Here is a 22,188-nt window from a genome sequence, read left to right as displayed (position 1 = left end):
GAGACAGAGAGAGAGAGAGAGAGAGAGAGAGAAAGAGACAGAGAGAGAGAGAGAGAGAGAGAGAGAGACAGAGAGAGAGAGAGAGAGAGAGAGAGACAGAGAGAGAGACAGAGAGAGACTGATTTTTCTCAATTTAAAAATGAACCAAAAGCCTTAATAAACATCGATCCCTAATAAATAAATAAATGTTTAACGTTTAAATGTTTTATTTATTTTCTCATTAAAAAGAAGCGCTGTTTATATAATGTAACTATAAACAGATAAAAAGTGTGGCTTTTTGATGAATATTAAAGTGTATGCAAGTGGTGTGTGAAGAAGAACAGACAGGAGGATGAGGTGTTACCGGGAAATAAGTGTAAAGCATCTTAGATTCGCTTCCTTCCTTACGTAAAATTTACGTTAAGCATTCTATAACAAAAAATGCCATAATTAGAAGCTTTCGAAGGTGAGAAAACATGGATCAGGTTTCTAGGTTAAAAAAAAAAATTACTGAAGACGATAAAACCGTGATATTTTTTAACAGGAATATCGTATCGTCATCCATCACACCGAAACACCTTTAAAGATTCATATCGGCTCATATCGAGCTATATTCTCTATTTCAGCTATCTATAAAGCTTACTAGTGTTCTGTTTAATGAATGAACTAGTATTTAAGACTAGAAACACTAGATAAAGAATAGAAGTGAGGTGCCAGAGTGATAAGTTAGTGCTAGCTAGAAGTTAGGAGTTAACTAGCAAAGCTTTTCGATAAACCTAAAACATTTCTAATAGTCAAATCCGAAAGAAATGAGGATTAAACGACTTATTCGTGTGATTAAAAAGCCTCACATGACATTAATAACGATGACAAACTCTACACATTTATCCAGGACGAGTTGCTAGCTGGTTTAGCTAAAGGGGGGGGGGACCGTTAGCTTGTTCCTTAGCGGCGATTTTAAAGACCTGAGCTAAACACAAATCCCTCAGACTCACCACGATAACGTGATTAAAATCCTCTTATTAGATCACTAAAACTATCCAAGCAGGACTTTTATGTTCATGTAGGACTAAAATTTTTCCAACCTCTAGGCTGAAAGCTTTCCTATCACAGGACGAGATGAGAGGATGAGAGCTTCCGCTGGAATGTCGCCGCCGCCAGGGCTGGCTCGGTCCCGATTCGAGATGTAGTGCCCTACTTAGTGCGCCTGCGCGATTTATTTTGCACACTAGGTAGTGCGCGTGTAGTAGGGAGCGTTGAGGCGTTTGGGATTTAGCCACAGCTTGGGATTTCTTTTTCTCTTCTAGTTACAAATAAGGGGGGCGCGAAGGCCGGTTTCACCGAAGGAGAAGTGCACTCCTACCATCTAGCGTTCAGGAATTTGAAATGAAACACACCCTGAATCTGTGGGAAAGTGAAATAAGGAGCTCAAAGTGTACCGAAACACAACATGAAGCCTTGTTGTTATGAGCAATGTGTGAAAGACTGATAGGACACGCACATTACATATCTAGATACTGAAAATGTTATATTTGTTTAATTTGTCTAATTCTCAGTGAAGGAGGTGTGGCCTGTGTAACATGTTAGGCTCAGTGAAGGAGGTGTGGCCTGTGTTCATGTTAGGCTCAGTGATGGAGGTGTGGCCTGTGTAACATGTCAGGCTCAGTGAAGGAGGTGTGGCCTGTGTAGCATGTCAGGCTCAGTGAAGGAGGTGTGGCCTGTGTAACATGTCAGGCTCAGTGATGGAGGTGTGGCCTGTGTAACATGTCAGGCTCAGTGAAGGAGGTGTGGCCTGTGTAGCATGTCAGGCTCAGTGAAGGAGGTGTGGCCTGTGTAACATGTCAGGCTCAGTGATGGAGGTGTGGCCTGTGTAACATGTCAGGTTTAGTGAAGGAGGTGTGGCCTGTGTAACATGTCAGGCTCAGTGATGGAGGTGTGGCCTGTGTAACATGTTAGGCTCAGTGAAGGAGGTGTGGCCTGTGTAACATGTCAGGCTCAGTGAAGGAGGTGTGGCCTGTGTAGCATGTCAGGCTCAGTGAAGGAGGTGTGGCCTGTGTCCATGTCAGGCTCAGTGAAGGAGGTGTGGCCTGTGTCCATGTCAGGCTCAGTGAAGGAGGTGTGGCCTGTGTCCATGTCAGGCTCAGTGAAGGAGGTATGGCCTGTGTAGCATGTCAGACTCAGTGAAGGAGGTGTGGCCTGTGTAGCATGTCAGACTCAGTGAAGGAGGTGTGGCCTGTGTAGCATGTTAGGCTCAGTGAAGGAGGCGTGGCCTGTGTAGCATGTCAGGTGTAGTGAAGGCGGAAATGATGCGTGGCCTGTGTCCATGTCAGACTCAGTGAAGGGGGTGTGGCCTGTGTAGCACGTCAGACACAGTGAAGGAGGTGTGGCCTGTGTGCATGTCAGAATTAGTAAATGAGGCATGGCCTAAATGCATGTAAGGCTCAGAGAACAAGGCATGGCCTGTGGGCATCTCAGTCTCATTGAAGAAGGTGTGGCCTGTGTGTATATCAGGCTCATAGAAGAAGGTGTGGCCTGTGGAGCATGTTAGACTCAGTGAAGGAGGCGTGGCCTGTGTAGCATGTCAGATTCAGTGAGGAGATGTGGCCTGTGTAGTATGTCAGACTTAGTAAAGGATGTGTGGCCTGTGTGCTTGTCAGGTTGAGTGAAGGAGGCGTGGCCTGTGGAGCATGTTAGACTCAGTGAAGGAGGCGTGGCCTGTGTGCATGTCAGGCTCAGTGAAGGAGGTGTGGCCTGTGTGCATGTCAGGCTCAGTGAAGGAGATGTGGCCTGTGTAGTATGTCAGACTTAGTAAAGGATGTGTGGCCTGTGTGCTTGTCAGGTTGAGTGAAGGAGGCGTAGCCTGTGTGCTTGTCAGGTTGAGTGAAGGAGGCGTAGCCTGTGTGCTTGTCAGGTTGAGTGAAGGAGGCGTAGCCTGTGTGCTTGTCAGGTTGAGTGAAGGAGGCGTGGCCTGTGTGCTTGTCAGGTTGAGTGAAGGAGGTGTGGCATGTGTGCATGTCAGACTCAGTGAAGGAGGCATGGCCTGTCAGGCTCACTGAAGGAGGCGTGGCTTGCTGTCCTGTCATGGTGTTCTTGTATGTGGTGTCAGTTTATTTAAATCATAATTCTGTAAAGTCAGTAAACTCATCTGGTTCTCCCAGGGGAACAAGTCAATAAATTCCAAGTTAATTAAATACACGAGTCTCTGATTTTATTAAACTTATAATGATTTTAACTGGCAGCTAATGAGGCAATTAAATCCCTTAATGGTTGAAACAAAAGCCCAGAACTTGTTTATTGTTCCCTCAACATTGACACAATAAATATACTGCATGAGTATTAAACTCAGGTAGAGGAATAATGAGTGTGAGGCAGATTCTTAGTGAGAGAGAACTGAGAAAACGAGACATTTAACAAGAGATTAATCTGATTAATCTGTAAAAAAAAAAAAAATCCATCAATACTGGGCAGGATCGGTCAGAATCACTACGGAAGCAGCTAGAATTGGTCAGAACTCCGGCAGTAATGGGCAGCATTGGTCAAAATTCCGTCAGTGGCAAGAATGGTCAGAACTTCAGTAGAAGGTGGGATTGCTTAGAATTCCTTCCACAGCAAGCGGGATCACGCAGAATTCTTTTGGTCGGCTTGGTCAGAATTCATTCTGTATCAGTCAGGATTGGTCAGAATTCATTCTGTATCAGTCAGGATTGGTCAGAATTCATTCTGTATCAGTCAGGATTGGTCAGAATTCTTTCTGTATCAGTCAGGATTGGTCAGAATTCCTTCATGAGTGGGTGGGATTGGTCAAAATTGTTTCAAGAGTGGGCAGATTCCCTAGTGAGGGAACTGAGAAAACTGAGAATTTTAACAAGAGATCAACATTTAATTGTTTTCTTTCTACCTTTGCACTCTTACTGCCACTAATCATTCAGTACAAATCATTATAGTCCTAATCGTATAAGCCTTATCTTTTTCTTTGTTATGAGCTGTTATAAGCTTCTTCTGAGCTTCGCAGAGCAACCTCCACATCCAGAGCGAGTGTTAAAAATGTTAAATAAAAAATTTCTCGTCTTATTTTCCACCTGGACCCGGTTCACCTGCTCGTTTCATGCGTCTTCTGTGTCAGGGAATCTAATAAAAATCTCAGAGAGGGATTATTCACATTAAAAAACAGCAGATTTAAAGCTGATCATCACCCAAAAATCAATCTCTCTACAAAACCCCTCTCCATGCATTAAGTAAAAATTATTGATAATAAATAAAAACCGACTCTTAGATGCTTGATGAATTTTTACATGATTATTTATTTCCTATGTAGACCATCAACAAGAACCAAATATTTCTGACTTCTTTTAAAAAATTAAAATAAAAATGTATTAAGGCAATTTTTTACCAGTTCACGTCCGGGACAAACTGAAGGACTTTGGTGTTGGAGGTGTGTGTAAAAAAAAAAAAAAAATGTCCATGTGTACGGAAGAGGAATTCTGACCAATGATTTTAAAAATTCCTTCATAGCATGGCAAGATTAGTAAAAAAAAATCCTTCAATATTGGGCAGGATCGGTCAGAATCGCTTCCGGAAGCAGCTAGGATTGGTCAAAAATTCCGGCAGTGGCATGATAGGTCAGAACTTCAGTAGTAGGTGGGATTGGTTTGAAATCCTTCAACAGCAAGCGTGATCATGCAGAATTCTTTTGGTCGGATTGGTCAGAATTCCTTCAGAAGTGGGCAGGATTGGTCAGAATTCCTTCAGAAGTGGGTTGGACTGCTCAGAATTATTTTGGTAGTAGGCAGGATTAGTCAGAATTCCTTCTACGACAGAAAGGATTGCTCAAAACATACACCAATCAGACATAACATTATGACCACCTGCCTAATATTGTGTTGGTCCCCTTTTTGGCACCAAAACAGCCCTGACCCATCATGCACTGTGTATTCTGACCCCTTTCTATCAGAACCAGCATTAACTTCTTCAGCAGTTTGATCAACAGTAGCTCGTCTGTTGGATCGGATCACACGGGCCAGCCTTCACTCCCCACATCCATCAATGAGCCTCGCCCCCCCATGACCCTGTCACCGGTTCACCACTGTTACTTCCTTGGTCCACTTTTGATAGATACTGACCACTGCAGACCGGGAACACCCCACAAGAGCTGCAGTTTTGGAGATGTTCTGATCCAGTGGTCTAGCCATCACAATTTGGCCCTTCGTCAAATTCGCTCAAATCTTTACTCCTGTCCATTTTTCCTGCTTCTAACATCAACTTTGAGCACAAAATGCTCACTTGCTGCCTAATATATCCCACCCAGGTGCCATGATGAGGAGATCATCAGTGTTATTCACGGCACCTCTCGGTGGTCATAATGTTATGCCCGATTGGTGTATACATTAAAAGGTGAAGGAGAATACTTTAAATAGATGAAAGCACACACCTTGAAACCATCACTAGGTTTGGGATTTCGGACACGCTGAAGTCATCAAGTATTTATAAAAATACAACAAAATATGTAACCCGTCTCAGAACACACGTTTATTTGTTACTATAGTGTCTATAAAGATAACTGAAATACATTAATGCTTGGATTCTCACGATGATTTCATGATGTCAGGTTTCAAAAACCAAAGGCAAGTGGCCATATATATATATATATATATATATATATATATATATATATATATATATATATATATATATATATATATATATATATATATATATAAAAAAAACAAAGCTGTAAATATCTGTAAATATTGTTGAATAATTGCTGGGAGATGACCAAGGCTGTTGAAGCTGCCACCACCTCACAAAACGGCATCATTTGATGCATTTATTTCCTAATAAATAAATAGAAATGAAGAACAGCACTAAGAAGTCAGTAATTTGCATATAGATGACACGGAAATCTGATTTCAGGAGGTCAGATGGTGGTTCAAATGGTATCGAGATCTGGAGACACAAGATGCATGAAACGATACAGGGTTACGATAAGTAGATGAGCACTGGAGGGTGTGGATGTACCTGAGACACACTCACAGCACCAGGTGTAATGCAGAAAAGAATAGAGAGCCGGTGTGGAAGGGTGGTAACAGTGGGAGGAGAACATAATGCCTCAGGATGCCTGCCCTCCCTCCCTCCCTCCCTCCCTCCCTCCGAGAAGATGCCTGCCTTTCCCTACACACACACACACACACACTCACTCTCACACACATACTCACTCCTCTCTCTCTCACACACACAGCTGTCTGTTCCTTCCATGATGAATGAGAAAGAAAAGATGATAATCAGTGTGTGAAAGAAAATAAAACAGCACTGTTGCTAATTTTGCAGCTTTCAAAGCTGCAAAAATGATAAAGGCAGCTGCATACCCTGTGTATGTGTGTGTCTTGAGTGTCTGTCAGCACTGTGCAAAGGGGTTCACAGTGACGTCAAAAATGCACTCAACATAGGTGAGAAGTGGTTTATAAATTAATACTGTGGAGCAGTCTGGTTGTATGCAGCAGGGACCGTCTCTGACTCTAACCACAGCCCATCTCTCCCGAACCCCGCCCCCACCGACTCTGTGTCCTCCCCAAGAGCGTTCACGGTGGGAGGATCTGCAGCAGAGCATCGCGAGTGTTCTGCGTCACTTTGTCAGGAAACTTCACAACAAACTCCAGCACCATGTCCCCTCTCTTATCAGGAGATTTGGACAGGGGCAGTCCCTCACCCACGACCCTCTTCTTCATGCCTGGTTTGATGACGTCGCGACACGATACAGTGATGGTCCGGCCGTCCAGCGTCGGCGCACTGACCGAGCAGCCACACAGCGCCTGCGGATATTGATATGAAATAAATGAAAACTCAGCTAAAAAGGCAGAGTGAGATTTGGACAGTGCTGTAGTACAGAGAGACCAGAAGGACACTCACGTCTCGGAGGGAAATCTGTATATGGTAGACGATATCGGAGCCGTCTCTGCGGAACACTGAGTGCACCTTGTCTTTTACAACAAACACGATGTCGGCGGGGATGTTCGTGGGCGTCTCGTCTCCCTCTTTAGGGAACGTGATCTTGGTGCCCTCCTTCCAGCCAGGCCGGATGTTCACGGTGAGGATCTTGTCCTCGGTGCGGACCGTGCGGCCGTCTGGGTTTAGCCGCTTGCGTGAGATCTTCATCTTCTTGGTGCAGCCGGAGAACACCTCCTCCAAGCTCACCTTGAGCTCGTGAATAACAGGAGGGTCTTTCTTCTTCTCTCGTGGAATGTGTGCGCCGCCGACGCGAGTCTTAAAGGACCTGGGAAAGCCTCCCATGCCTCCCATGCCGAACGCGGCAAAGGGGTCCTCCACGTCCATGTCGTCGTCGTCAGCTCCATGGCTGAAGAACTGATCGAATGGACTGCGGCCACCGAAGAACTCGGCGAACATGGCGTGTGGGTCTCCATGGAACGCATAGTTTGACCCACTGGTTCCACAACCTCCGGAATGACCTTTAAGTCCTAGAGGGAGAGAAACAACCAGTCATTTTAACGAGGCATAACGAGCCATCCTGTTTAACCTGATCTGAATCCACCCCCCACAGCTGAAACTACACCTTCTGGGAAAAAAGAGCAGAACTGAGCAATGTGCCAGAGAGAGAGAAAGAGATGTATATGTGTTAAAGGTATCCATTATAACTTTTCCCCCTACTACTGATAACTTTAGGATAACTCAGACAATGAATAAATCAATAAATAAATAAATCCAGCTACTTATTAATGGAGAGACATTTTCATGCTGGAGAACACCTACAGTCAAATCAAGGGGCAAAACATTTATCAAATTAAGGGGCGGGGCTAAACACTAAAACTGATTTCTGCTATTCAGAGATGACTCTGGCCAGTTTGGTGTAGAGGAACTTGACTGACCTGCACAGAGTCCTGACCTCAACCCCATAGAACACCTTTGGGATTAATTAGAGCAGAGACTGTGAGCCAGGCCAGAACGGTGATGAGTGTAATATGGAGTTGACCCCGCCCCTTTTGCAGCTATAACAGCTGCAACTCTTCTGGGAAGGCTTTCCACAAGGTTTAGGAGTGTGTTTATGGGAATTATTTGACCATTCCTCTAGAAGCGCGGCCATTTGTGAGGTCAGGCACTGATGTTGTGATGACGAGAAGGTCTGGCTCACAGTCTCCGCTCTAATTCATCCCAAAGGTGTTCTGAGGTCAAGATCCTCCACACCAAACTGGCCAGAGTCATCTCGACCACGCCCCCACCTTCCAGAATAACGCCCGTCTTTGGGGCCACGCCCCAACGTTCAAATACAGCACGTCACTTACCTTCTTCGCCGTATCGGTCGTAGATATCTTTCTTCTTGGCGTCGCTCAGCACGTCGTAGGCTTCTGCGATCTCCTTGAATTTGTCCTCGGCTCCGGGGGACTTGTTTTTGTCCGGGTGATACCGTAACGCCTGCTTTCTGTACGCTTTCTTAATCTCATCGTCTGAAGCACCTTTCTGTATGCCCAGGACTTTATAATAATCTTTACCCATTACAAAAAAAAAATATCCGCGTTTAAAAAAAAGATATATATACAAATATTAATTAAAACTCCAAACTGAAGAGTTACACAGCCGTCGGATCCATAAGGAGGTTTAATAAATCAAATCCCACACCATTTTATACCGTCAAATACACCGGCGTCCAACAAAATAACAGCCGTCTCTCCACACAAACTCCCGCTTCTTACTATCTTTTAAACAAACTCTTCGTGTTGATCCGAAACAAATCCCATGGTATTAATAAAGCCCTAAAACAGCCATTTAAAGTTTTTTACCACATTCAGGGGGGGAATTAAAAAACAACTCGACCTCATCATTTGAACCCAGAGAAAGTTCGAGAGAAAGCTCGTGCCTCGTCTTCAAAACGCGTGACGTGTGTCTGCGCGCGAGAGCACAACCGCCACCTGCTGGTCCGGAGACAGGACCCGCCCCTCGTGGGCTGTGATTGGCTGATCGTGTAACTTTTCAGCCAATCATGGATTAAAAAGTAATATGAATACGGGAGAATAAATAAATAAATAAATAAATAGTGCCTGAGGTGTCTCGTGAGAACTTTATTATTTTTTAAATAAAACGACAAAAAGCAAATAAATATTTTATTCTTTACTTACACGTGGACTAACTTTTAATCTATTCTATTCCCATAAACGTTTATGTTCTCCCCCCCATTAAATTCTATTTTTATTCTATTTTATTATAAATCTGTAATATGTTCTAATTAACCTCTGTTCTCTTCCAGTACTCATAAACATTCAGAATATTTGTTCATATGTCACTTCTGTTCATAAAGGCACACTTTTCTATTCAATTCTATTCTATAATGATAAACATGTGATCTAGATTCTATTCAATTCTATTCATATACTCCCAAACATGCAGAATATTCTCATGAACCTAAATTGCCAATAAACGTTATTCTATTCTCTAATGATAAATGCTATATATTCTCATTAAATTCTATTGTGTTCAATATGTGTCTGTTCTAGTCCATGTTGTTCTGTTCTCAACATACAGTATATCGCCAAAAGTTTTGGGACACCCCTCCGGATCTTTGAGTTCAGGTGTTGTTTTTCAGGGGTTGGGCTCCGCCCCTTAGTTCCAGTGAAAGGAACTCTTAATGCTTCAGCTTCATATCAAGACATTTTGGACAATTTCATGCTCTTTGTGGGAACAGTTTGGGGATGACCCCTTCCTGTTCCAACATGACCGCACACCAGTGACTAAAGCAAGGTCCATAAAGACATGGATGAGTGAGTTTGGTGTGGAGGAACTTGACTGTCCTGCACAGAGTCCTGACCTCAGCCCCATAGAACACCTTCGGGATGAATTAGAGTGAAACACAACACCTGAATTCAATGATTTGGAGGGGTGTCCCAAAACTTTTGGCAATATAGTGTATTTTATATAGATAGCAATATATAGATATAAATAAGGTATTGCACAATAGTCAAACATAGGGATTTGCATACAGCGAGAGGATATTAAACAGATGTCAAAAAATATAGAATGTGAAGTGGAAAGGAATGTAAACATACTGAGTGATGTATGAACAGACACATACTGAGGTATAATTTGGATTAATCCAGTGTAACTTCAGTGACCGGTCAAATATGCGAATATTGTAATAATAAAAGACCTCAGTAACGAAAAACAATCTTCATCATGGAGAGCTGTGAATTGAAAATCAAACCTTGGCTATTCTTTACAGAGTCCTGAGCATCTCTGGACCCTACTTTGAAAACCACTGGGGTTGGAGACTAACTTGAGGTCTACAACTTGGAAACTGGTGCCAGAAAGATGTGCTTGTGGTCAGAACAGACACATCATTCCAGTGTAGTTTAGCACTGAGGATTTATGTTCCTCGTGATATCAGGGACTTGAAGTCATTGGCAAGCAGTGCCTTCTTAATGAAAGTGCATTTTCCTCCATGATGCAAAGGCCAGCGTCATATTCACACAGTCGTTAAGTTCATTAACTACGAGGACTGTCGACAGCTGGTGTAAATTAACTCAGTGTACTTTGCCTGCCATTCTCCTTCATATGATCAACCTATAAATGACTGTAATATGGTACTATATTGGCCCGAAACACAGAAGTCCTTCTGGACGATTGGTCTGCATGACTTTGCCAGGTTTAGATTGTTGACATGGTTATGAGAAAACTCCAGGGGGCAGCAGTGTGTCCTCAAATCCTTCTCAGATGCTTGGCATGCTGACGGATATGTAATTTGTTGAGAAGGAACTTGCCAAATATATCAGCCAAACACTAAACCTTACACCTGACCTCTTTGTAGATGGCTGGGCACTAGGACCCAGAGGGTTATGAGGCATAAGGATTTCCAAGGCTCAATACTTTTACACACCAAGTTCATTTCCACAATTTAGACCAAAACCTTGGTGATGGAGTAAATGAAAGGGAATCAGCCCAGAAATTAAACCACCAGAAGACAAGGTTATAGGTGTTAAAATGCTGTATGTTTATCAGAGGGTTTTCCACATATGTCTGAGAATGTAGGATATACAGTACAATGGTAGATTAATGGACAAAATGTCTACCCCTAGTGCAATGTCTAGAAGAAAAATCCCCAAGACAATCACCGGTTCTTCACAACCGAATTGTTCACAGATATAAGCTATAAATAGCATATCTAGGAAAACATTAGCACGTTAACAGAGAACGGTCCTGTATGTGGCTGGCTATTCTCTATGGACTCTTGTGGCTGTGAGCCCCATGCTTCAGAATAGTCTTGACAACATCAGATCTTCTGCTGGGTTGGTCTGAGGTCTGCAAGGTCACCCAGCTGGCCTATGGAGAAATGGAAGGTATATATTTAGCCTGGTGTGAGGCGTACTATGGATAACACGTCCTGGGGCTCTCGGGTTTCGTGTTCAGAGGGCTTTTTTGCAGGTCCCAGGGGGCACTCTGAGGAACGTGGCAGCCCCCCCAAGTGTTAAAGACAGGGCGCTATTTTCCCTTTGCTCTGACGATCACTTTATGGGTGACTAGCATCCCAGAAACACCTCCCAGTTTTGGTGTGACGTCCCATCACTGTCTTTCTGCTCTGGCTGAAAGAAGCGGAGAGAGCAGCTCACTGTCAGACATTCTGGAGAAGGTCCAAAAACATCTGTTAGTTTTACTTAAATTGATTTGAGGAGGCCATAAAGAACTTAGAGTGGCTTTGAGTTACTCTCTTCGGGTCTTGCTGTGTTTGAGGAGGCGCAAACATGGATATCTTGGCTTTAGAGGCTAAGGGGGTCAAGGCTGAAGCCGCTCCACAGCCTTCCTCTAAGCCCAGACCTAAAGCGCCAAAAAAACCTAAACGAATCGTTTACTTCGAGGTGGAGATTCTGGATGCCAAGACCAAGGAGAAGCTGCTGCTCTTGGATAAGGTAAGTCCCATCTGTGCATTACCTTACATAAGCTCTTGATACATGTTCTTCAACCATAAATGTAAGAACTGGAAGCTTTGAAAAGGCTGGTAAAAGACATTTGTAGTAACAGATCAGTGAACCTGTTAATCACAGACACATAATACTCTGACAATCTTGTTTAAAAAAGTTTATTTTTATTTTTTTTTATTATTATTATTATAAAATCAACATTTTTGATTTAAAAATATTTAGTTAGATTGAGAAAAAGTAAAAAAGAATGCATATATATATATATATATATATATATATATATACACACATTGTGGTATGGTAATGATAATTTATAATATTTATTTACTTAATTACTTAATAATATTAATTAAATATTATAATAGTTCCAGTGGTTAGAGTCTTTCCTACATAATGCTATTTTATTGTCTAAAATCCTTTATTTAAATAGATAGATAGATAGATAGATAGATAGATAGATAGATAGATAGATAGATAGATAGATAGATAGATAGATAGATAGATAGATAGATAGATTTTTTAGCTTTGCTCATTAAATATTCATACGTTTATAATTAACATTTTATTTCAAAATCTTTATTTTAGTATGTAATATCTGCAAGTGCTTCGCTGTTCCCCGTTTATCTGAAATTGATAACATATTTTCGTTTAGAAATATTAAAAGATTCATTCATTTTGACTTCATGCATTGGATATACAAGCTTTAACTGAGATATAAGTAAGCAGCTATAACTGTCCTGAATCCTCTTCTCTCCACTGGTCTCCAGGTTGAACCATCAGCTACTATTTTGGACATAAAGTCAATGTTCCACAAATCAAGTAAGTCAGTGTGTGTAGTTTATGTTGTCATCGAGCATGCTAAGTGGCTGGCAGTGTGATGGTTTAATAGTGATGCCCCCCCCCACCTCCCCACCTCCCCACCTTCCACTAGATCAGCGCTGGTATCCTGCCAGACAGTCTCTGTGCCTGGACCCAAGTGAGTGGATCCCGTTTCACACTGATTTATAAAGAGCTGAGTGTGTTAGCGTGAGAGCTCTGTGAGATGGTAATAACGGTGTGTCTTTACTATCAGAGGGAAAGCCCTTGAAGGATGAAGACATCCTTCAGCAGCTTCCGGTGGGAACCACAGCAACCTTCTACTTCAGGGACCTTGGAGCTCAGATCAGCTGGGGGACGGTGAGTGGAGAAGACAAACAACAACTTAGATTCGAAGGTTCAACCACACAGTGAGTCAAGTGCATGCTAACACAGAGCTTACTTCACACTCTGCCCGGTTCAGCTTTCACTCACCTTCCTGCTACCGTATCCACTTTCTCAGTACACATAATCTCCCTGACCCAGTTTCCACACCAGATGTTAATCTCTCCAGCCCGAATGTTCACAATCAGCTCATCTCTGATCTCCAGCACCCTGGAAAAGCTACAAACTTCAGATTCTCATAGATCCAGAAGCATCCAGGAAGGCTGTAGGAGTCACAGCACTGCTTCTGTCCTGCACCAAGCTGGAGAACAACATTGTAGAGATTCCAACAACATAGGCACATTACTTTCTGCATTGGGAAGCTGTGCTATGTTTCACACCAAAGAGCTTTGCACTATCACTTAATAGCTGTGACTCAAATGACAAATGTTCTTAGACTTGAAGGAATGTCTGTGAGGAACCATAGCCAGAAGGACGAAGATGTTTTTAATGTAGTTAAAGTGATAGAAATAAAATCCCATCATCAGCAAAATCGTATATAATATAAAAAAATATTCTGCTGTCAGAGAAATGTGATGAACTGAACATCATGTTTATCACCTGGCAGTTACGGTAGTTGAGCATCCCAAGTGACGCCATGGGTGCCAATACTTATATCGTAAATAAAAATCAGATGAGATCATTTTTAATAGCGCTCTATCAGGAATATGGAGCAGTACTGCATGTACACAACTAATGGAGTGCAGTATATCCGATCTAGTGAGCCTGTAAAGTCGATAGGAGGTGATGTGGAACTTTTCTTTTTTAAGACAGTGGACTTTACATGGCTCACAGGTAGAACCAGTGATGTTTACTCAAGCTAAATATCATTCATTCATTCATTTATCTTTAGTAACTGCTTTATCCTGGTCAGGGTCGCTGTGGATCCAGAGCCGATCCCGGGAACTCTGGGCATGAGGCCAGATACACCACACACACACACACACACACACCAGAGAGAGCATGCAAAACAAGACATCACTACAGGAAGAGTCATTAAAATCTTACAATAAAAAGTTTGTGACTTCTAAAAAAAACCATAACATCTTAGTTGCACATGACTATAAACTGTTGTAGAAAGGACATTATGAACATTTACATTATTACCTGTCTGGTGTCATCCAAATGAGGATGAGGTTCCCTTCTGAGTCTGGTTCCTCTCAAGGTTTCTGCCTCACATTATCTCAGAGAGTTTTTCCTCACCACCGTTGCCTCAGGCTTTCTCATTAGGGATAGATGTTAGGAATAAATTGTAACTTTACTTTAAACTTTATCATTTCTATTCTATGTTTCTATACTTCTGTATAAATTGAATTGAAAGTTTATTGTAATCTTATAATAAGAAATAATAGAAGGATAAATATAACTGGATTCAAGACATTATCACATTATCTCCAAATGGCATCGGTCTGATTCGACTAGGATGGTTGCGTTGGCCAGTCAGAGGTCTGAACCATTATAGCTCCATTAACATGTCACTTCTGGCTACTTTTGGTGCTCAGGAGTTCATGAAGAACACTGCTTGTGCTTAAAGTCCTCCAAAGCTCACAGCTCATCCTGTCGCCCCGTTTCCTTCGCTCTGTCAGGTGTTCCTGGCCGAATGCGTCGGACCGCTCTTCATCTACCTGATGTTCTACTTCAGACTGCCCTTCATCTACGCCCCCAAGTATGACTTCACAACCAGCAAACACTGGGTGGTACAGTAAGTATCTGACGTGAAAGCACCCCGGGAAACTGAGAGTTGTGCTGCCTTTGCTTTTAAGCTCTAGTGTTGATGGATGTGAGTGTTTCAGGGCCAGAAAATTCTTTCCCCTAAGCTGACACTTTGAACTGTCATGAATGGGCTTCTGAAAACAGCATTCTTCACAGAAAGGCTTTCAGTCACGTCTCTGTGTCCATTTTCCAGCATAGCGTGTTTGTGTCACTCCTTCCATTACGTCAAGAGGATTCTGGAAACCTTGTTCGTGCATCGCTTCTGCCACGGTACCATGCCACTGCGCAACATTTTCAAGGTGAACAAAAAGTCCAGATGTAGTTCAGAAACATCAAATGTACTCAGAAAACTCCAAATGTACTTCAAAAATGCCAAATGTACACCAAAAACACCAAATGTTCCCCAAATGTATTACAAATATTCTCCAAAAACTCTAAATGTACTCCAGAAACGCTAAATGTACTCTCAAAACACCAAACGTTCCCTAAATGTACTCCAAATATACTCCAAAAACACTTAATGTACTCCAAATATACTCCAAAAATGCTAAATGTACTCCAAATATACTCCAAAAACACTTAATGTACTCCAAATATACTCCAAAAATGCTAAATGTACTCCAAACATGCTAAATGTACTCCAAATATACTCCAAAAATGCTAAATGTACTCTAAAAACACTAAATTTATTCCAAAGGTACTCCAAAAACACCAAAGGTTCCTAAAACGTATTTCAGATGTACTTTAAAAACGTGAAATGTACTCCAAAAACACCAGATGTTCCCCAAATGTACTCCAAATAACGATAAATGTTCCTCAAATGTACTTAAAAAATGCTAAATATACTCCAAAAACACCAAATGTATTCCAAATGTACTCCAAACACACCAAATGTTCCCAAAACATACCTTAAATGTACTCCAAAAATGTGAAATGTACTTCAAAAAGGTTTCCACTTGCTAAGTGTAAAAGTACCTCACATGTTGACAGCCAGCTAGCTAGCAGGTTTCTGAAATTGTTTTGTCATACTTTATCTCAGAACATTTCTACTTTCTAATGCTACCAGGAAGATTTCAGTCGAACCCTAACCTGACAGGAAGACAGGAAGATTTCAGTCGAACCCTAACCTGACAGGAAGACAGGAAGATTTCAGTCGAACCCTAACCTGACAGGAAGACAGGAAGATTTCAGTCGAACCCTAACCTGACAGGAAGACAGGAAGATTTCAGTCGAACCCTAACCTGACAGGAAGACAGGAAGATTTCAGTCGAACCCTAACCTGACAGGAAGACAGGAAGATTTCAGTCGAACCCTAACCTGACAGGAAGACAGGAAGATTTCAGTCGAACCCTAACCTGACAGGAAGACAGGAAGATTTCAGTCGAACCCTAACCTGACAGGAAGACAGGAAGATTTCAGTCGAACCCTAACCTGACAGGAAGACAGGAAGATTTCAGTCGAACCCTAACCTGACAGGACTTTTGAAGACATTTTTAAATCAAAGACTATAAAAAGTTTATAGCATTAATTATTAACTATGTTTCCTGACAGGATTTCTTAGAAGATTGTAAAGTCTTATTAATAAATGGTTAAAATTTCCAATTGCAAATATCCAGCTAACATATGCTATCCTGACAGGATTTTACAATTAATTTTTTTTTTTTTTATAATCTTACTAGCTAGCTAGACAGCTAAACTAACAGGATTTGTTTTAGTCTTGAGCCTGTTTAGAATGATTAAAAAATATTACATTCTAATTCTTCCTTGCTAGCTAACATAAGCTAACCTGAGAAGATTTGTAAGTCAGTTTAATTCAGATTTATAGATCTTTATAGCGTTATATGCTCAATAACATGAGATTTAAAATATAAATACACTCTTAAATGTTTATAAACTTACTTGCTAGCTTGCTAGCGGCAAACATGAGCCAAGCTGACAGGATTTCTGAGGTAAATTCTGAGTAAACAGTCTTGATAAAATGATCGTTTTACTTGTAAACTTGACAAGAAAGCTGAGAAAATCAGAAATATTTGGATACCATCTTTAAGTCACATGGTAACAGTTTGTTGGACAGCAAAATGTCCACCAGAATTCTGGCACCAGATCTAACTTAAGATACTTTCTCTTTCAGAATTGTTCATTTTATTGGTTCTTTGCAGCCTGGATGGCCTACTACATCAACCATCCGCTCTACACGCCGCCATGTAAGTAACAGGTTCCATCAGGGGCGCGTTTATTTTAGCTTCAGATTTCCAGCTGCACTAAATCCCGAGTGTGTGTCTGATTACAGACTACGGAGAACAGCAAGTGAAGACGGCACTTGGGATTTTTCTGGTGAGTGTCGCTTTAACACGAACGTGTTCACGCCGTCTGTTTATTCTTCATCCAGTCTGATCTTTCGCTTCACGTGTTTCTCTAACCTCTGTAGTTTTGCCAGTTGGGGAATTTCTCGATCCACGTCGTTCTGCGCAATCTCAAACCTCCAGGTAAGATCATTCACTCTTTTTCCCAGAGGTCAGAACATGCCACAGTGGAGGTTAATATGAAGCTCATATGAAAGTAGACACTCAGGACTTCAAGAATTTGTAGTGTTTCATAAGGATTTCTGTTTTTCACTAGCCTACTAGGAGCGATATATATTCATAGAAAATTTCCAAAAAAATAAAAAACGGTTCATTTTTTTCCACACAAATGTTTGTATCTTCAGAGTAAATGTTGAGATCAAACCCATTTTCTTCTCCGAGTGCTTGTTCATCTAAAAAGCAGCTCAGATTTCATCTTCAACCAGGAAAATTCTGTGTAAGGTTCTGCAACAGAGGGGAAACACGCGTCTAAAACACACTGAAAGCTAAACAGACTGGTTTTAGATCAGACTCACAGACAGAACATCATTCATTTCTTTATATTGATTGAAAATGTCCCATAATCCAGACGAAATCCAGTGTACTGGGGATGCGTAGCCAAAAGGTAAACTTTCTAAAAGCTGCTTCTGTTATCATGAAGACTGTCCTGCTACTCATCCCAGGACTTTCATCACACTTCTGCACCTATACACTGTATTCACTGATGATCCCACAGTCCCGTGTCTCCCAGAAGAGGATTTGTCCTTTTCTGAGTCGAGGTTTGTTCCTCATGTCGTCTCAGAGAGCTTTCCTTTCCTTTGTCGACTTTGGTTTCTTCATTAGGGACCTAAACCTACTGATATAAGCTCTGTAAAGAGTAAACTCAACTGATTTGAAAAAGCCTAACACTGTGTTTTACCTCCAAGGATCTAAGACCAAGAAGATCCCATATCCAACCAAGAATCCTTTCACGTGGATCTTCATAGTGGTTTCTTGCCCGAATTACACCTACGAGGTAAGACCCATTGTCACATGGGAAGGGAAGATCATGACGTGAAGCTGTTTCTGGTTTAAAAATGTCAAAGTGATCATCGTCTAACTCACATATTCCTAACCATGGTTCTGATCTCTGCTCTTACACACACACACACACAAACACACACTTCAACTCAACAGCACTGGACTTTCTGAGCTGAACTTCTTACTGAGATTTACTGCTGCCCTCTGCTGGTCATTGCAGATAAAACTGGACATTCTGTTAGGTCCTGAGAAGGAATTTATGTCCTAATGCAAAGCAGTGATTATAAATATGAAATGGAATATACATTACAATACTTTTTAAATCATTTACAGAAGCATTTACACAATAAATATGGAGCTAATGTAGTATTAAACATGTCAATAGCCTATGTTTTGCTCCTTATACACTGATCAGGCATAACATTATGACCTAATATTGTGTTGGTCCTCCTTTTGACCTGTCCTGCACTGTGTATTCTGACCCCTTTCTATCAGAACCAGCATTAACTTCTTCAGCAATTTGAGCAACAGTAGCTCGTCTGTTGGATCGGATCACACGGGCCTGCCTTCACTCCCCACGTCCATCAATGAGCCTTGGCCGTCCATGACCCTGTCACCGGTTCACCACTGTTCCTTCCTTGGACCACTTTTGATAGATACTGACCACTGCAGACCGGGAACACACCACAAGAGCTGCAGTTTTGGAGATGCTCTGATCCAGTGGTCTAGCCATCACAATTTGGCCTTTAGTCAAACTCGCTCAAATCCTTACGTTTGCCCATTTTTCCCGCTTCTAACACATCAACTTTGAGGACAAAGTGTTGCTGAAGAAGTTAATGCTGGTTCTGATAGAAAGGGGTCAGAATACACAGTGCAGGACGGGTCAGGGCTGCTTTGGCAGCAAAAGGTGGACCAATATAATATTAGACAGGTGGTCATAATGTTACGCCTGGTTGGTGTATAGTTCTGAAAACATCCTGTACTGAACATGTTTCTCAACCACAAGTGAAGGTCTAGAATTTTAAAATACGGTTAAATCTGAAAAGGGAGAAAATTTCATTTGCAGATGTCATCCTGACTGCAGCACAGGAGCATCCTGACATTTAGACCACTTTATGGAGACCGATTTTTACCATCAAGTTAAACTGTCTTCTTAAAAAGTGAATAAAAACATTTGCATGCTGTTTTGGTTTCTTGAAGGTAAGGTATCAATATATGTCAGAAATTTTTCCATCTTTTTTTGTATTCAGTCACAGCGACGTCTCGATCAATTACACATCGAACAGCTTCAATGAGAATATTAAACACGGACCAACAGCATCCCAATACGTCGCTTCCTTCACCTGTCAGTTTACTGAAATTCACACACTGCTGTTTTTTAGAAAACAGTAAACAGACGTGAACTCTTTTACCCAGAAGCCCAAAAATAGAGTTTCCTCCTGTTTTTATCGTGTCCATGTTGATGATTGAGAGTCTTGGTCATGTCTCAATCCACAGTGGAGGTTAATGTGAAGCTCAAATGAAAGTAGACACTCAGGACTTCTGTGTATTTTTACCCTATAGCCTATTAGGTGTGATACATTCATAGAAAAGTTCCAGGTTCATCTCCAAAGTAAATGTTGAGATCAAACCCATTACAGATGTTCTCCGAGTGCTTGTTCATTTAAAAAGCAGCTCAGATTCCATCTTCAGTCAGTAAAATTCTGTGTAAGGTTCTCCAACAGAGGGAAAAACACACGGCTAAAACACACTGAAAGCTAAACAGACTCGTTTTAGATCAGACTCACAGACAGAACATTGTTCATTTCTTTATCCTGAGTGAAAACGTCCCAGAAATCCATTTCTATTCCTATGACACAATAGAACGAGCCACTATAAAGGCTTATACTGTTCAAGGGTCTGATTATTGTCATGTGTGTTTCAGTGTTAAACCTCATTGTGTGTTGTGTTGTCCTCCCGTAGGCAGGCTCCTGGCTGGGCTTCACCGTCATGACTCAGTGTGTTCCTGTCGCCTTCTTCACCATCATCGGCTTTGTGCAAATGACCGTGTGGGCAAGAGGCAAACACCGCAGCTACCTGAAGGAGTTTAAAGAATACCCGACCCTGCGCTCACCCATTCTGCCCTTCATCCTCTAACCTTAACACACACACTTCTCTAGGTAAAGAATAACAGAGAGGCAGGACAGGTCAGAAAAAAACGCTATCTGTCCCAAACTGAACCAAGACCTTAAATAGTCCATTCAATAAAACTAAACCTGGATAAAAAGGTTTTCAAATTAAAAAAAAAAAAAAACACTACTGAACCAAGAACCTTTACAGAACTCTTGCGAGTCCAAGATTCGAGTCAGTTGTATATTTAATTACACAGCAAAAGTATGGGGGAATGTCATTTTTTTAAATTAGGTAATAAAAAAGAACTTAATGCTAACGATCTTTGTGGTGATTGTTGACCTAATTTCTAAATACGTGACCCGATCAGAAACTGAACAGCGCGTGAAAACCAGGACTTAGCGACACTTAACAAAAACGGCTAGCTAGCACGAGGCGGGTCAGTACTCAGTCCGTACCGGAAACACGATTTGTACCGAGCATGTAAGGAAATGCATCTACTCTACATGTCTGAAGGGCGAAATTATTTACAGCAGTTATCTATAATACTGTCGTTATAATACTACTAAATATATAATGTTATAATGTGGTGCTGGTAGCATCTTCACATACACTATATTGCCAAAAGTATTCGCTCACCCATCCAAATATTCAGAATTAGGTGTTCCAATCACTTCCATGGCCACAGGTGTATAAAATCAATCACCTAGGCATGCAGACTGTTTTTACAAACATTTGTGAAAGAATGGGTCGCTCTCAGGAGCTCAGTGAATTCCAGCGTGGAACTGTGATAGGATGCCACCTGTGCAACAAATCCAGTCGTGAAATTTCCTCGCTCCTAAATATTCCACAGTCAACTGTCAGCTGTATTATAAGAATGTGGAAGTGTTTGGGAACGACAGCAACTCAGCCACGAAGTGGTAGGCCACGTAAACTGACGGAGCGGGGTCAGCGGATGCTGAGGCGCATAGTGCGAAGAGGTCGCCAACTTTCTGCAGAGTCAATCGCTACAGACCTCCAAACTTCATGTGGCCTTCAGATGAGCTCAAGAACAGTGCGCAGAGAGCTTCATGGAATGGGTTTCCATGGCCGAGCAGCTGCATCCAAGCCATACATCACCAAGTGCAATGCAAAGCGTCGGATGCAGTGGTGTAAAGCACGCCGCCACTGGACTCTAGAGCAGTGGAGACGCGTTCTCTGGAGTGACGAATCGCGCTTCTCCATCTGGCAATCTGATGGACGAGTCTGGGTTTGGCGGTTGCCAGGAGAACGGTACTTGTCTGACTGCATTGTGCCAAGTGTAAAGTTTGGTGGAGGGGGGATTATGGTGTGGGGTTGTTTTTCAGGAGCTGGGCTTGGCCCCTTAGTTCCAGTGAAAGGAACTCTGAATGCTTCAGCATACCAAGACATTTTGGACAATTCCATGCTCCAAACTTTGTGGGAACAGTTTGGAGCTGGCCCCTTCCTCTTCCAACATGACTGTGCACCAGTGACCAAAGCAAGGTCCATAAAGACATGGATGACAGAGTCTGGTGTGGAGGAACTTGACTGGCCTGCACAGAGTCCTGACCTCAACCCGATAGAACACCTTTGGGATGAATTAGAGCGGAGACTGAGAGCCAGACCTTCTCGTCCAACATCAGTGTGTGACCTCACAAATGCGCTTCTGGAAGAATGGTCAAAAATTCCCATAAACACACTCCTAAACCTTGTGGACAGCCTTCCCAGAAGAATTGAAGCTGTTATAGCTGCAAAGGGTGGACCGACGTCATATTGAACCCTATGGATTAGGAATGGGATGTCAATTGAAGTTCATATGCGAGTCAAGGCAGGTGAGCGAATACTTTTGGCAATATAGTGTATGTGCAGAACAA

General features: G+C 42.0%; 3 protein-coding genes across 5 annotated transcripts in view; 1 reads left to right on the top strand and 2 right to left on the bottom strand.

Moving 5' to 3' along the window:
* Nucleotides 1-1,174, bottom strand: part of gipc1 (GIPC PDZ domain containing family, member 1) — an 11,039-nt gene extending 9,865 nt beyond the window's left edge. For 2 of the 3 annotated variants that reach the window (XM_058378168.1, XM_058378172.1), the window contains exon 1: nt 975-1,131. The gene's annotated coding sequence lies outside the window, so the exon portion shown is untranslated. Of the gene's footprint in view, nt 1-974 lie in introns of all 3 variants that reach the window. The other variant, XM_058378169.1, reaches the window with a different exon arrangement.
* Nucleotides 1,175-4,260: 3,086 nt separating this feature from the next.
* Nucleotides 4,261-8,858, bottom strand: dnajb1a (DnaJ heat shock protein family (Hsp40) member B1a). The gene is made up of 3 exons (XM_058378258.1): nt 8,271-8,858; nt 6,883-7,448; nt 4,261-6,785 (listed from the first exon to the last, which is right to left on the bottom strand). The coding sequence occupies exons 1-3, from the start codon at nt 8,479-8,481 to the stop codon at nt 6,555-6,557; spliced, it is 1,008 nt and encodes a 335-aa protein (XP_058234241.1). The 5' UTR covers nt 8,482-8,858; the 3' UTR covers nt 4,261-6,554.
* A 2,551-nt stretch (nt 8,859-11,409) lies between these two features.
* Nucleotides 11,410-20,341, top strand: tecra (trans-2,3-enoyl-CoA reductase a). Its single transcript, XM_058378409.1, has 11 exons — nt 11,410-11,879; nt 12,659-12,710; nt 12,823-12,867; nt 12,964-13,067; nt 14,717-14,832; nt 15,037-15,142; nt 16,975-17,047; nt 17,134-17,177; nt 17,272-17,329; nt 18,112-18,200; nt 20,168-20,341. Exons 1-11 carry the CDS (start codon nt 11,715-11,717, stop codon nt 20,339-20,341), a joined length of 1,026 nt encoding a protein of 341 aa, XP_058234392.1. The 5' UTR covers nt 11,410-11,714.
* The last annotated feature ends 1,847 nt before the right edge of the window (nt 20,342-22,188 follow it).

This window comes from Hemibagrus wyckioides, linkage group LG24, assembly GCF_019097595.1.
Source record: "Hemibagrus wyckioides isolate EC202008001 linkage group LG24, SWU_Hwy_1.0, whole genome shotgun sequence".
Lineage (NCBI taxonomy): Eukaryota > Metazoa > Chordata > Actinopteri > Siluriformes > Bagridae > Hemibagrus > Hemibagrus wyckioides.
Note: the sequence above shows the minus strand (reverse complement) of the source record. Positions and strands in the feature narration are given on the sequence as shown.